Source organism: Lepus europaeus, chromosome 8 (assembly GCF_033115175.1).
Source record: "Lepus europaeus isolate LE1 chromosome 8, mLepTim1.pri, whole genome shotgun sequence".
Lineage (NCBI taxonomy): Eukaryota > Metazoa > Chordata > Mammalia > Lagomorpha > Leporidae > Lepus > Lepus europaeus.
Window position 1 is genome coordinate 102,348,172 of NC_084834.1, and position 15,069 is coordinate 102,363,240.

General features: G+C 40.1%; 1 protein-coding gene across 2 annotated transcripts in view; it reads left to right on the plus strand.

Moving 5' to 3' along the window:
- The window catches only part of RCHY1 (ring finger and CHY zinc finger domain containing 1), a 31,720-nt gene extending 17,510 nt beyond the window's left edge, over positions 1–14,210 (plus strand). The window contains exons 4-9 of one of the 2 annotated variants that reach the window (XM_062198667.1): positions 4,667–4,745; positions 8,698–8,742; positions 8,846–8,904; positions 8,992–9,018; positions 10,177–10,297; positions 13,085–14,206. In XM_062198667.1, the coding sequence (XP_062054651.1) occupies positions 4,667–4,745; positions 8,698–8,742; positions 8,846–8,904; positions 8,992–9,018; positions 10,177–10,297; positions 13,085–13,213 (460 nt within the window). In that variant the 3' untranslated portion in view covers positions 13,214–14,206. Of the gene's footprint in view, positions 1–4,666; positions 4,746–8,697; positions 8,743–8,845; positions 8,905–8,991; positions 9,019–10,176; positions 10,298–13,084 lie in introns of both variants that reach the window. The other variant, XM_062198668.1, reaches the window with a different exon arrangement.
- The last annotated feature ends 859 nt before the right edge of the window (positions 14,211–15,069 follow it).

The following is a 15,069-nucleotide window of genomic DNA, read 5'->3' on the forward strand; positions in this document are numbered from 1 at the left end:
AAGGCAGAGGATTAGCCTGTTAAGCCACGGCGCTGGCCCGTTTATTTATATTTTTTAAGATTTATTTATTTGAAAGAGTTACAGAGAGATGGAGAGGCAGTTAGAGAGAGAGAGAGATCTTCCATCTACTGTTTGACTCCTCAAATAGCCTCAATGGTGAGGTCTGGGTCAGGCCAAAGCCAGGAGCCAGGAGCTTCATCTGGATTTCCATGTGAGTGCTAGGTCTCAGGGACTTGGGCCATCTTCTGTTGCTTTCCCAGGTGCATTAGCAGAGAGCTAAATTGGAAGTGGAGCAGCCTAGAACTTGAACCAGTGGCCATATGGGATGCTGGCACCTCAGGTGCCAGCTTAACTTGTTGTGCTGCAGTGCCAGCCCTTCAGTTCATTTAAAAAATTTTTTTTTCTTCATTTCACTTTGGATAGTTCCTATTACAATGCCTTCAAGTTGGCTGATCTTTGCTTTAGCAGTATCTACCTTACCATTAATTGTAACAGTGTAGTTTTTCATTTAAGACTGTGGTTTTTATCTCCAGAAGTTTGATTTGGGACTTTTAAAAATGTCTTATATAGGGGCTGGCGCCATGGCTCTCTTGGTTAGTCCTCTGCCTGCGGCGCCAGCATCCCACATGGGCGCCAGGTTCTAGTCCCGATTGCTCCTCTTCCAGTCCAGCTCTCTGCTATGGCCCAGGAAAGCAGTGGAGGATGGCCCAAGTGCTTGGGCGCCTGTGCCCGCTTGGGAGACCAGGAGGAAACACCTGGCTCCTGGCTTTGGATAGGGGTAGCTCTGGCCATAGCGGCTATTTGGGGGGTGAACTAACGGAAGGAAGACCTTTCTCTCTGTCTCTCTCTCTCACTGTCTAACTCTATCTGTCAAATAAATTGGAAAAAAAAAAAAAAAAAAAAAAAAAAAAAAAAAAAAAAAAAAAAAAAAAAAAAAGAAGTCCAAAAGGGAAAAAAATGTTTTATATTTCTATCTTAACTCCTTGAACATGCAGAATGTAGCTATGGCTATTTGAATGCCCTTCCCTCGTAATTCTAACAGAGTTCTGGATAGGTGCTGATTGATTATTCTTCCCTTTCCAGGGCTTGTTTTTCTGCCCCTTTGTATTTCTGGTCATTGTTGATTGGATACCAGACATCCTGATTTTTACCTTGTTGTGTGCTGGATACTTTGGTATCTCTGTAAATCTTTATAGTTTTATTTTCAGATATGGTAAGATTTGAAATAGCTTGAGCTCTCTGGGACTTGCCTTTGTAGTTTATGAGGTGGATCTGCAGGTGCCTGGTCCTCACGTTCCTGAGTATTCTGCCCAGTGCTCTTGAATTATGAGTTACTCCGTCTGGCCATGAGTGACTGGCAGTGTTCCTTCTAGTTCCTTAAGGTGCTTCTTTCCCTGGCCATGAGTAGTTTTTTCACAGCCTTGTGTTGCGCAACCCTAAATACTCAAGGGGCTCCTCCTTGTGCATCTATACTCTCTGGGTTTGTGACCTACGAACTCAAGCTGTCCAGGTTCCTAAAACTCTCAGCTCATGATTTCAGTCTTGAAGTCTACCTGGCTTCACATTAGTTGCTCTCTCCTGTTCTGGCCTGAAAACTTGAGGCACTAAACCGGAGCCCTTGTTGGGCTCACTTAGTTTGTTTTGTGTCTCTGTATTTACCACTGCTCCTTGTTGCTTGATGTTCAGTGGAACTGTTTTTCCATGGATTTTGTTGTTCAGATGGGAGGGTAGATCTGATCTCTGTCTATCTTGGGCAGTAGTGGAAGTCTCCCTGCAGGATTTGACCTGTGGCCTGTGACAGGCTGCAACATTCACCTGTAAGAGAAAATTCACAGTAGCTAAGCACATTTTTTAAAGGAAGGACAACAGAGGGCATTGCCTTTTCACATATCAACACATTGTGGAGCCGTAGTAAGTCAAGTGGTTTGCTCTTTGTGCAGGAGTAGACAGATAGGTAAGTGGGAAAAGATGCAGTGTATATGTATATATAGACATATTTATTATACACATGAATTTACAACAAGTGGCATTTTAAATTGAGGAAAGGCTATTATTGAGATAATTTATTTTCCATTTGGGAAATACAAGTAGAGTCTTAAAACCCTGTGGATTCATTATAATATGTTTTAGCATCTTGTGGCAGAAAGTGAACTAATTATGACTTAAGAAAGATAGATGTTTATTTCTCATGGAAAAGTGTAGTTACACAGGATTCCAGGCTGTTGGTATTTCTTTGTCTATGTAGTGTAAGCTGCTTCAGTGCTGTCTTCTGGCCAGTGGGAAGGAGGCAGATTCATGAAGGGAGAACATACCTTTTCTTTTCCTTCTTTTTTTTTTTTTTTTTTTTTTAAGATTTGTTTTATTTATTTGAAAGGCAGGGTGACAGAAAGAGTTATCATTTGGTAGTTTACTCCCCAAATGGCTACAACAGTTGGGGGTGGGCCAGGCCAGAGCCAAGAGCTAGAAACTCTGGGTCACCCATGTGGGTGGCTGGTGCCCAAGCAATTGGGGTATCTGCTGCTGCTTTCCCAGGCACATTTGCAGGGAGCTGGATTGGAAGCAAAGCAGCCAGTACTGGAACTGGTGCTCATATGGGATGCTGGCATTGCAGACCACAGCTTAACTCACTGTGCACGATGCTGGCTCTATACTCTTTCCTTGTAAGGTAACAACACAGACTGTTATTTTTCTTTTCTGATCACAACCTCCAGAGAGTCTAGGAAATAGTCTTTGTTGAAGACAGTTCTCAGTTGCTTAGTGCCTAGCTAAATATGCTATAGAAGAAGCAGAGAATAGACACTTAGGGACAACTAGTAAATCTCCTTTTTACCATATGTAACACATATCTAATGGATTGAAGTAGATTTAAGAATGAAAAGCCAGGGACAGACATGTGGTGCAGCAGGTTAAACTGCTGCCCTGCAATGCCAACATCCCAGTGCCAGTTTAAGTCTTGGCTGCTCTGCTTCTAATCAAGTACTTGGACCCCTGTCACCCATGTAGAGACCCGGATGAAGCTCCTGGTTCTTGGCTTTGGCCAGGCCCCGCCCTGGAGTCATTTGGGGAGTGGACCAGCAGATGGAAGATTTCTGTCCGTCTCTCCTCTCTCCCTCTCTTAAGTCTGCCTTTCAAATAAATAACTTTAAAAGAAGAAGAGAAAATCTGTAATTGTTAGTTGTGTATGTAGGAGAACTATAAAGACCTTTAAGTCAGTGAAAGATAAATATTAAAAAAAAAATGGCAAAGCATATCATCAGACAACTCATAGAAAAAAAAAAATCCATAAGCACTGAAATATATTCCTTTTCATAATTTGAGAAATGCAGATTACAGTGACCAGTGTTGGCTGGAGTGTGGGGAGCATGGTTGCTGTCATGCAGTGTTGGTGGGAGTGTAAATTGGCGTTGTTTGAAAGTCGGTTTGGCAGAATCACAATTAATGATGCAGTACCTCTTACTCAGTGCTTTCATTTTCAGGAATATTGTGAAAATAATCCACATGTGGTCTGAGTGATGTCTGGACAAAAATATTTATTTTGTCATTGTAGCAGCTAAAGATTATAAATTATATCAATAAGGGAAGTTTTTTTTTTTTAATTTTTTGACAGAGTGGACAGTGAGAGAGAGAGAGAGAGAAAGGTCTTCCTTTCGCTGTTGGTTCACCCCTCCAATGGCTGCCACGGCCGGCGCGCTGCGGCCGGCACATCGTGCTGATCCGAAGCCAGGAGCCAGGTTCTTCTCCTGGTCTCCCATGCGGGTGCAGGGCCCAAGGTCTTGGGCCATCCTCCACTGCACTCCCGGGCCATAGCAGAGAGCTGGCCTGGAAGAGGGGCAACTGGGACTAGAACCCGGTGTGCCGGCGCCACAGGTGGAGGATTAGCCTATTGAGCCATGGCGCCGGCCTCAATAAGGGAAGTTTTAAAAAATCTTGATACCTTCATACCATGTAATACTATGTAGCTATTAAGAAGAATTAAGTGGTTTGGTATAGACAGACATGTTGTAAAGTGAAAAAAAGCTGCAAAATAGCTTATATAGAAAGAATTCATTCATGTAAGAAATAAAACCCAAAGTGTGTGTCTCTGTATGTTAAGGTATGTAATTTTGTTAAAAAAAAAAAAAAAGCCTTAGTGGATACCATTCTTTTTCTTTTTTAATTTTTTTATTAGGCAGAGAGAAACAGAATGGGGTGGGGTCTTCCATCTGCTGATTCACTCCCCAGATGCCCTCAATGGCCAGAGCTGGGCCCATCTGAAGCCAGGAGCCAGGAGCTTCTTATGGGTCTCCTACATGGTTGCAGGCACCCAAGGACTTGGGCCATCTTCTGCTCTCTTAGGCCATAACAAAGCTGGATTGGAAGTGGAGCAGTGCCATAACAAAGCTGGATTGGAAGTGGAGCAGCGGGGACTAGAACTAGCACCCATATGGGATGCTGACGCTGCAGACTGGGGCTTTACCCACCACACCACAGCGCCAGCCCAGTAGATACATTCTGTTTACAGTGGTTCTATTTGGAGATGGATGTTGGGGATATGGGGGTTTATCTTATATATGCCTGTATGGTTTGGATTTTGTTTATAATGAGAACTAAACGTATGTATTATATAATGACAGACTATCACTGTAGTACAAGTAACTAATCTTTTGTATTTCATGTCTTTTATTAGGATTGGCCCAAAGGAAGACTTTTTCCACTGTTTGAAATGTAATTTATGCCTAGCCATGAATCTTCAAGGAAAGCATAAGGTATTTAATTCTGTTTGCATAATTTTTAAGTTTTTTTTTAATTATTATTTGGCAGGTAGAGTTATAGACAGTGAGAGGAAGAGAGACAGAGAAAGGTCTTCCTTCCGTTGGTTCACTCCCCAAATGGCTGCCATAGCCGGCACGCTGCGCCAATCCGAAGCCAGGAGCCAGGTGCTTCCTCCTGGTCTCCCATGTGGGTGCAGGGGCTCAAGCATTTGGCCATCCTCCACTACCCTCCTGAGCCACAGCAGAGAGCTGGACTGGAAGAGGAGCAACCAGGACTAGAACCTGGTGCCCATGTGGGATGCCGGCGCTGCAAGGCAGAGGATTAACAAGTGAGCTATGGTGCCAACCCCTAAGGTTTTTTTTTTTTTTAAAGATTTTATTTATTTTGTTTATCTGAGAGGTAGAGTTACACACAGGGAGAGGGAGAGACATAGAAAAAGGTCTTCCATCCTCTGGTTCTCTCCCCAAATGACTGAAACAGCTGGAGCTGGACTGATATGAAGCCAGGAGCCAGGAGCTTCTTCTGGATCTACCACATGGGTGCAGGGGCCCACGTACTTGGGCCATATTCCACTGCTTTCCTAGGCCATAGCAGAGAGCTGGATTGGAATAGGAGCAGCTGGGATTCGAATCAGCCACCATTTGGTTTGCCAGTGCCACAGGCAGAGGGCTTAACCCAGTACGCTGTCCAAGGTTTTCATGTGCTTTGGAAAAGCAACTTAAATTCTAGTATGATTTGGAATATTTCTACTTGCAGCTATGATTATTGCTTTCTAAAAAGACAGTATTAAGATGTAGATGCTCTAAGATACATGCCTCTGAAAGTCTGACTTATGGTTCCTTTCTTCGCTGTAGGGTAAGAATGCTTATGTTATTAGCAGAATGTTGATGATTTTTTTTTTTTAAAGTCAGTTACAGAAAGAGAGGGAAGAGAGATCTTCCATCTGTTGGTTCACTCCTCAAATGACTGCAACAATTGGGACTGAGCAGGTTTCCCACGTGGGTAGTAGGGGCTTAAGAACTCAGGCCACCTTCTGCTGCTTTCCCAGGCACATTAGTGGGGAGCTGTATTGGAAGTTGAGCAGCTGGTTTACAAGCTGGTGCCCACACGGGATGCCAGCATTGCAGGCGGAAGTTTTACCTGCTATGCCACAGTGCCAGCCGTATTGATGACTTCTATGTTGGTTTATAGATTCTTAACATTGGTATGCTACCTTTAAAACAGAAAAAAAAACCCCGAGCAATCTAATGAAGTACTAGATGTGTAGTACTGAGTTTGCAACCATACGAATTTCGAGAGTGGGAGATCAGTGTAGTTAGAGTGAGGTGGAAATGATATCCTACAAGTGTCGGAAAGTCTGGATGAGGGAGAACAGTAAGTAACGACATTGTGTGGTGTTCAGAGAGAGAGATTGATTGGAAAGAAGAGTATATGCAGTTGCTTCCTTAGCACTGTTATCAGGTTCAACAGAAGAGAAGGATAAGGGGCTATTGCAGAAATCCTGCCCTAAATAGTAGAGTGGTGAAAATTGAAGTGGACAATGAATGTATAGGATATAATGATGTATTAGCAGAGAGGAATGGTGCTATAAGATTTCAGCTTCAGGTACTTGAACAATAGATTTTTAATTATTGGAAATAAAAGATTGCACTTGGTTTTATAAAGTAGAATTTGGGGGTGACAACAAGATATACTACCCTAGATAGCCAGTAGTCAATAACTTCTTAGCAGTTATATTCAGTGGTGTTCTTTTGGTTTCTAGAATGTGTAGTGTGTGTGCACAGGCACCTACGTAACGAAGTCATTGAATGCTCACTCAAAAGATGCCTTTGATTATCAGATATGTCATGATTGTGGAAAGGTTTTTTTTGTTTTGTTTTGTTTTTTTACAAATTTTATTTGATGCAGCAAAGGGATAATTTTTTTTTAAAAGATTAATTATTCATTTGAAAAGCAGAGTTACTGGGGGTGGGTGGATGGAAGAGATCTTCTGCTTGTTGGTTGTACTCCCCAAAATGGCCACAAAGCCAAGGCTGAGCCAAGCTGAAGCCAGGAGCGAGGAGCCAGGAGCAGCTTCTGGATCTCCCACATAGGTAGCAAGGGGCCAAGCACTGCTGCTTTCCCAGGCCATTAGCAAGAAGCTGGATTGGAAGTGGGAGCAGCCGGGACATGAACTGGCTTCGCTGGCGTGCTTGCATGGCAGGCGTTGGCTTAACCATGTATGCCACAGTGCCAGTCCCCTGGAGATGTTGAAGTGTGTGTGTGTGTTTATGTGAAGTGTAGTTTAAAATCAAATGAAGTATACATTAGGTTTGCTTTATAAATAAGACCTAAGAAGTGGTAGTTTGTCTAAAATTTTAAAGGTTTGTGAACAGCAGATCTGGGTTTATAATCCAGGTCATTAAATTTACTGTTTGTAAGGGTTTTCTCTCAACTATATTCTACCTCTTAACTAATGTGTAGCTTTGGAAGTTATTTTGCTTCTTTGGGCCTCAAATACCTCATCTGTAAAATGGAGTAATAATTTTGCTGATTCCATCTAAGTTATAACTGGACTTAACAGATGGCATGCTATTATTAAGTAATTCCGCCTACTAATTTAGGATAATGGCTTTGGAATAAAACACTGTATAGGAAAGAAAGACTCCAGACCTTATTATGTTTGGATCTTTGGGAAGTATATTGACCCCCTGAGTTAGTTTCCTTATGAGAAAATGAAGGTAACCTGAATAATTAACATTTATTCTTTCAGGTAATGTGCCAAACCTGAAATTGTAAAGAAACTAAAAAAACTGTTAAAAAAAATAGCAACTCAGATCAGCCACTGCAGCTGAGGGTATGGTCAAGTAGGGTCAGCAACATTGCAGGCAGAACTGTAAATTTCTTGTTAGAGATGCCCCTGCCTTTACCTGGCCAGCTCTCCTCCCAGGCCAGCCAAGTAATGAAAGTCAACAGAGAGCCTTCCCCTAGGAGGTTCACACCTCCCTTAGGATATACCCCATGTGAAGAGATAGATAGGTCTGGGCCTCTTAATTTACAAGGCCTAAAGCCCACCAGATTATTATCAAGCCCCTTCTGTCAGGTTCTGTTTGCCTCTCAGTCAGAAAACTTAATTGTAGCTTAGCACCTTTCTTAGCTCCTCTAATAATGACTCTGTCCTTTGATCTAGACCCTGTCTAGCGCACTTGGGCCTCATTCCTTTGTAATCATAACCTCTACCACCAATGGCTCTACTCCCAACCTGTGTGTACTGATGGTCCTCTTCCCCACTTAATGCTGTATAATTGTTCAAACCTGGTAAATGCCACTCTTAGGATCATTGGTTACTATCCTCACTCTGTCTTTTATGACCTTGTCTAAATATAATCAGAGTCGGCACACTTGGAAGGCTTCCATAGCCTTGGCAACTCATGACGAGAGCCTAGGGTAGTTACTGGCGCCATAAACTAGAGTGTCAATTTGTTGGGTCAACAACAGGAGCCACTGTGCAGTTGCTCCTCATGTGGGATCTCTGTCCTTAATGTGCTGTACATTGTGATTTAATGCTATAACTAGTACTCAAACAGTATGTTTCACTTTGTGTTTCTATGTGGGTGCAAACTGCTGAAATCTTTATACTAAATTGATATTCTGTATATAAAGAGAATTGAAAAGGAATCTTGATGCAAATGGAAGGGGACAGGAAGCGGGAGAGGGGAGGGTTGCGGGTGGGAGGGAAGTTATGGGAGAGGGAAGCCATTGTAATCTATAAGCTGTACACTGGAAATTTATATTCATTAAATAAAATTAAAAAAAACATAAAAAAATAGCAACTCCAAGGGTGTATTAATGTTAGTTAATAAGTTGATATTACTGTTATTGTTAATACTGCTGTGATATGCCATATGAAAATGTAGCTTTTTTATCTGGGTGAGCTTTCGGTAATGTGAGTTCTTTTTTAAACAGTGTATTGAAAATGTTTCCCGGCAGAATTGCCCAATATGTTTGGAGGTAAGAGGAAACATCTTTGACTTTGGATGCCTCCCGCCTTGAATTTAAAGTCTAGGTGTCTGGGTTGTCTTCATACCAGCACTACCATTGTTTTCCTCAACAGGACATTCACACGTCCCGTGTTGTGGCTCACGTCTTGCCGTGTGGACATCTCTTACATAGGTAAAATAACTTTTTTCCTCTCAAAAAAATTTGAGAATAGTGGATATAGTTTTTGTCTTACTAAAATAATGTTATATTTTCTTTCAGAACGTGTTATGAAGAAATGTTGAAAGAGTGAGTATTTGATGGAATTTTTAAAAATTGTAATAGTGTATCTTTTTTTTGGTAGGGGTGAAGAGGTGGGCAAACATTGCTGTTACTTATGCTGTGTTGGGTTTGCGTTCAGATTGGTAGGGTAGATAAGTAGTGTTAAACTCGACAAAGCATCTTGTCTAGGGGGTATTGAGTATACCTTTGTTCTTGTGTTTCTATTATACCTTATATTCTGCAATTTGAGATCGGTACCTGTTTTCTGGCAGTCCTCACCAAGGAGCACAGTCTGTGCCAGTCATGACATTGGAAAAATGCTGGGGAATGTTGCTCAGAATTTTGTTAGGTCGTTATATTGGTCTGTTACAATGAACTGCAGAAAAGGTTACTAAAGAGGTTATTTAAAACTGAGGCTAGTAGTTAGGAAAGAGGCGACTGTGTCAGTTAATTTAGGCCTGCAAATTGATGAGCAGAAATTTCAATGTAAGATAGAGGGGAGCTTTTTCAAAAATTTTTAGAAAGGATATGATATCTGAATAATTTTTAAGGATCTTCTTTAGAAGAATGTATTAAGAAATTGAGGTTGTTTAGCTAAGGAGTAGTCTTTTTGTGGTATGATCTATAAAGAATATGGACTAATTTCTCTCCATTTTAGAGACCTGCGTAAAAAGACTAGGTTTAAAAAATACCACAAGAGGCCGGCGCCACGGCTCACTAGGGTTCTAGTCCCACTCGGGGCGCCGGATTCTGTCCCGGTTGCCCCTCTTCCAGGCCAGCTCTCTGCTGTGGCCAGGGAGTGCAGTGGAGGATGGCCCAAGTGCTTGGGCCCTGCACCCCATGGGAGACCAGGAGAAGCACCTGGCTCCTGCCATTGGATCAGCGCGGTGCGCCGGCTGCAGCGCACCAGCCGCGGCGGCCATTGGAGAGTGAACCAACGGCAAAGGAAGACCTTTCTCTCTGTCTCTCTCTCTCTCACTGTCCACTCTGCCTGTCAAAAAAAAAAAAAAAAAAAAAAAAAACCACAAGAAAAGGAATTTAATTTAAAGCTCTCATAATGCGAAAGTTCCTAAGAGATTATCTTGCAGTGTAGAATAATGCCTTGTTTTGGGTGGCTTATTTGCATCATCTTGAGGTGAGGTACTCTCCATCTGATGTCTGGAAAATAACCTTTCTCTCTTCTAGAGGCTACCGATGCCCATTGTGTATGCACTCTGCTTTAGATATGACCAGGTACTGGAGGCAGCTGGATGATGAGGTGGCACAGACTCCAATGCCCTCTGAGTATCAGAACATGACTGTGGATGTGAGTGGAGTAAATGGCGAAAACTTGGCGGATTCCTTGTTGACATTGTTTACTTTTGCCCCTTCGCTCAAATTTGTCTAAAAAATACTAGATGTCAATGTGATGATTAATGGGAACAACACAGGGATCTTTAAATTTTAACTGCGCTCAGACCAGAAAGAAAGTCAGTGCGGTTTTTTTCCCAACACTAGATGGCAGACAGAATCTTCATTCTGAATTATTTACACATTATTTGTCAGTTAGTCACTGGCTAGAGGTAGATCACTGGTCTGATGCTTTACTTTTATTATCTTGAATTCTGTTTCAGGAGAACATGTTTGCTGATTGTAGTTTACTTTTAGGTTTTTAATGTTTACTATCATTTTTATTCTATCTTAGACTTTATTTGGTCTTAATTAGCTTACAACCTAAAGTGTAAAAAGTGTTTCTGTGTCTTTTGCCTTTTGGAGAATGATCATCTTTTTTCATTAATTGAGATGTGCTGCTGTGTGGTTTCAGCGTAGTAACAAGTATAGATCAGAATGAGAAAGCTAGATAGCTTTCTGATTCTTCAGTAATTTTTGAATGTACAAATTTCTGAAGATCCTCAACTACTTCTGTACACAAGGATAGAAACCACATAGCAAAGGCAGTAAAACTTTTCCTTCTCTCCTTCTCTCTCTGTACATCTACCTTTCAAGTAAATAAATACATTTTTATTAAAAGAAATGGAGCCAGTGCTGTGGCTTATTAGAGGGTTAAGCTGCCGCCTTCAGTGCCAGCATCCCATATGGACGCCAGTTTGAGTCCCAGTTGTTCCACTTCAGATCCAGCTCCTTGCTAATGCTCCTGGGACAAGCAGAAAAACAGCTCAAGTGCTTGGGCTCCTGCATGTGGGAGACCTGGAAGAGGCTCCTGGCTCTTGGCTTCACCCTGACCCAGTCCCGGCTGTTGCAGCCATTTGGGGAATGAACCAGCGGATGGAAGATCTCTCTTTCCCTCTCTCCTTCTCCCCCTCTCTTCCTCTCTTTCTTTCTCTCTCTCACCCCCTCCCCTCTTCTCTCTCTGTATCTCTGCCATTCAAATAAATAAATAAATCTTTATTTAAAAAATATTTTTTGTTTTAGTCACACTGGAGTATCTCATAATTTATGTGGGTAATTGCATTGTTGGGTATCTCATAATTCACGTGGATAACTGAATTGTTAGTAAGGTCAGTGAAAGATCACTTTGGAATACAAACCAATAATCTTGTGATTTTTCACTGGAGGCTGAAGTGAGCTAAGATCCATGTGAATAATTTTTTGAAATTATAGCTTTGTTAAGATGTGATTCACATACCATCTAGCTCATTCCTTTAAAGTATACAATTTAGTGCTTCTTATATATTCATAGTATATTGCCTTTTATATATTCATAGAATATTTTCATTATCCCCCCAAAAAAATCCCATACCCATTAGCAATCATCCCCCAGTTCCCCAGGCCTAGACAGCCACCAGTCTACTTTCTGCATTTAGATTATATTGTTAAAAGATTTGTTTTCTCAATTATAATTTAGAGCAAATTTGGACATTTTTTTTCTTATCCTGGTATGACTATTGTAAAGCTTATTCTTTGTTCAGTTGCTAATGTATTGATCTGTTTTCAGGTTAATGTGCTTTACATTTTTCAAGATCTCACTTAGTACTAGAAGAGATTAATTCCTAAATAGCATCTTAATATCATTTTAAGGATGATCCAAGTATCTCTGTCTCTGTCTCCTCAATTTTAGGAACTACTCCTTTTCATCCTTAATTCATTCTTGAGGCATAGGAGACTAGGAACTTCATATACTAAACCTAAAAAATGAGCAAAAATATTATATAATTGTAAAAGCTTTTGTTTTACTAACTAAGATAAATTTTAAGTGTCATTGAAAAATAATGAAATTGGGGCTGGCACTGTGGCATAGCGGTTAAGCCTTGGCCCACAGTGCCAGTGTCCCATTTGGGTGCTGGTTCAAGTCCTGGCTGCTCGATTTCCAGTCCAGCTTCCTGTGAATGTGCTTGGGAAAGCATCAGGAGATGGCTCAAGTGCTTGAGCCCCTGCACTTTTGTGAGAGACTTTGATGAAGCTCCTGGCTCCTGGCTCCTGGCTCCTGGCTCCTGGCTTTGGCCAGACCCAACCCTAGTAGTTGTGGCCATTTGAGGAGTGAACCAGCGGATAGATCATCTCTTTCTCTCTGTCTCTCCTTCTCTCTCTCTCTGTAAGTCTGCCTTTCAAATAAATAAATAAATCTTAAAAATAATGAAATAATTTTGAGTTGTAGCTGGTGGTGATCTGATTATGCCTGGGTTAATTTTCTTGCTCGTGTTATTTATGTTATTTGGGAACAATTTTAAAATAAGTTTTCATTGCTCAAATATTTATTTTCATTTTTGAAATTCAGAGCTACCTTAATAACTTCTTAGAGTTTTTATTGAAAAAATGTATTTCTATTTATGGAGCTGTTTAGACTATATATAAATATATATATAGACATCTTTAAAGTAATTTCAAGAGATTGTGTGATTAGACAGTGCCACTATGTCTATATGGTTTAAAATATTTAATTTGGGGTTAAACTTGTGATTATAAAGAAAACAAAGTATATCATTATAAAAATTAAAAGAAAAATAAGAAGGGAGGATGGACCGAGGGAGGGAGGGGTAGGGTAGTACATATCATGTTCTTCACACTGTATGTAAAATACATAAAATTTGTTTCTTTTATTTAAATTTTGAAAAGTAAAAAAAAAACTCCTTAATTTTAATTAATCTCTTTTCAGATTCTCTGCAATGACTGTAATGGACGATCCACAGTCCAGTTCCATATTTTAGGCATGAAGTGTAAGATTTGTGACTCCTACAATACTGCTCAAGCTGGAGGACGTAGAATTTCACTGGATCACCAGTGACCCACTTACGCTTCACTGCAAAACCCAGCATTTTCTGATACAAAAACGACATTCCTTAGTATTCTGTTGTCATCATGTGTCGTAATCTATGCATTAGAGTTGATGTGCTTTGTACTAGAGTCACAGCATACAATCATATCCAAGTACTTTTAAGAATTCAGGGTCTCTATAGAATTATCATAGCTATGTCTTGGATAAAAGCCTTGTCCTTGTGTTTTGATTGGAAATTCTTTTAATGTCAGTTGTGGAAATCGAGGTTTGCCACTGATAATCACATTCATGGAAATATGTTCTATTTTAATGGGATTTTAAGTGGTACTATGTGCACAAAGTTCATTTCTAGTTGTTTCTAGAACCGCACTTAATTTTCAGTAGTATTCTTGACTTTAGAGGCTATGTTATAATAAGTTCTACCATATTAAAGTCTTAATTATATATGTTTTAGAATTTTCTAAGACAGTCCTTTGAAGTCTATAAATGAATTTTGATGTAATAACTGCTAATAAAATTATATTAAACATTTATAGAAAGCTTTTTTCCAAGGTTGTCTATTTTTGGCTCAGAGTAATATAGTCAGTTTTATAATGTGAATTTCTCCATTCTTTCTCTCTTTGGTATTCTTTGGTAAGAATAGTTGGGGAAAATGTTGTATAAAAGGATTCTTCCAGAGCTTTAAGAAAAATATCAATGTTGAAAATGATTTTAAGTTGCCCTAAATTATTTCTTTAAGGAATGATTCATGCAGCCAGTATTTCTTGAGCAGCTACTATGTGCCAGGCAAAGTTCTAGGTGGTGTGGAGATAACAGTGAGCAATAAAGATGAAAGTCGCTGCCTTGTGGCACTATATTCCAGTGTTCTGTGTGTTTGATCAGCGTTTTACTTGTTTTTCCTCATGTAAGCAGTGATGTGTTCATTGTGAATGAATGGACTGTTTCTTTCCTAACTACTTGAATGTAGGGGATAGATGAGCGGGAGGGGTATGGGCTATTCCTGGCAAGAGCTCTTTCTTCACAGTACATTTTGGGCTCATGTAAATAAATATTAAATATTCTAATTTAATAATAAGTATTAAATACTCTTCTTAATTCAGGAACAAAGTTAGCAAACATGCTTGATGTTCCAGCCAACTTTCACGGTAGTATTTCAACATTCAGCTAAGCATTAGGTTAGGAAGTTACTTATTAATTGACTAGTGCTTATTAAGCAGTGATTATATTTCCAACTTTGAGCTAGTTGAATAAAGAAGACAGTCATATAAACTAGAAATCCTAACAGTTCTGATACATTTAATTCTTCTTTTGTTGGAGATCTTTACCAGAGCAATAGTACCAATATTGACTCAGATCTTAATTCTCTCTTACCTGTCTGTCTTCTGTTACTGTGTTCTCTCCTTTTAGTGTTTCCTTGGCCTGGGCAGAGCAGCAGTGCTGATATTTTAAAAAATTTATTTTTGGACAGTTATCTTAGGGTTAAGATGCAGATCCTGGCTCCACTCCCAATTTCAGCTTTGTGCTAATTCTCACCCTGAGAGGTAGCAGATGATGAAGTGGTTTAGTCCCTGCCACCTGTGTAGGGGAGAGCTTGATTGAGTTTCTGGCTCTCAGCTTCAGCTTGGCCCTGTACCCCAGTTGTTGTCATTTGGGGAGTAAACCAGGGGAAGGGAGTTCTTTGTCTCTCAAATAAAAAATAAAATTTAAAAAATTTAATTAAAAAATTGACATATAAAAATTGTACATATTTATGGGGTGCCGTGTGATTTAAGTATATGTCTGTGCTGTATGTTAGTCAAATCAGAGTAAGCATATCTGTTCTCAAATGTCATTTGTGAAAATATTTAAAATTCCTCTAGGTGTTT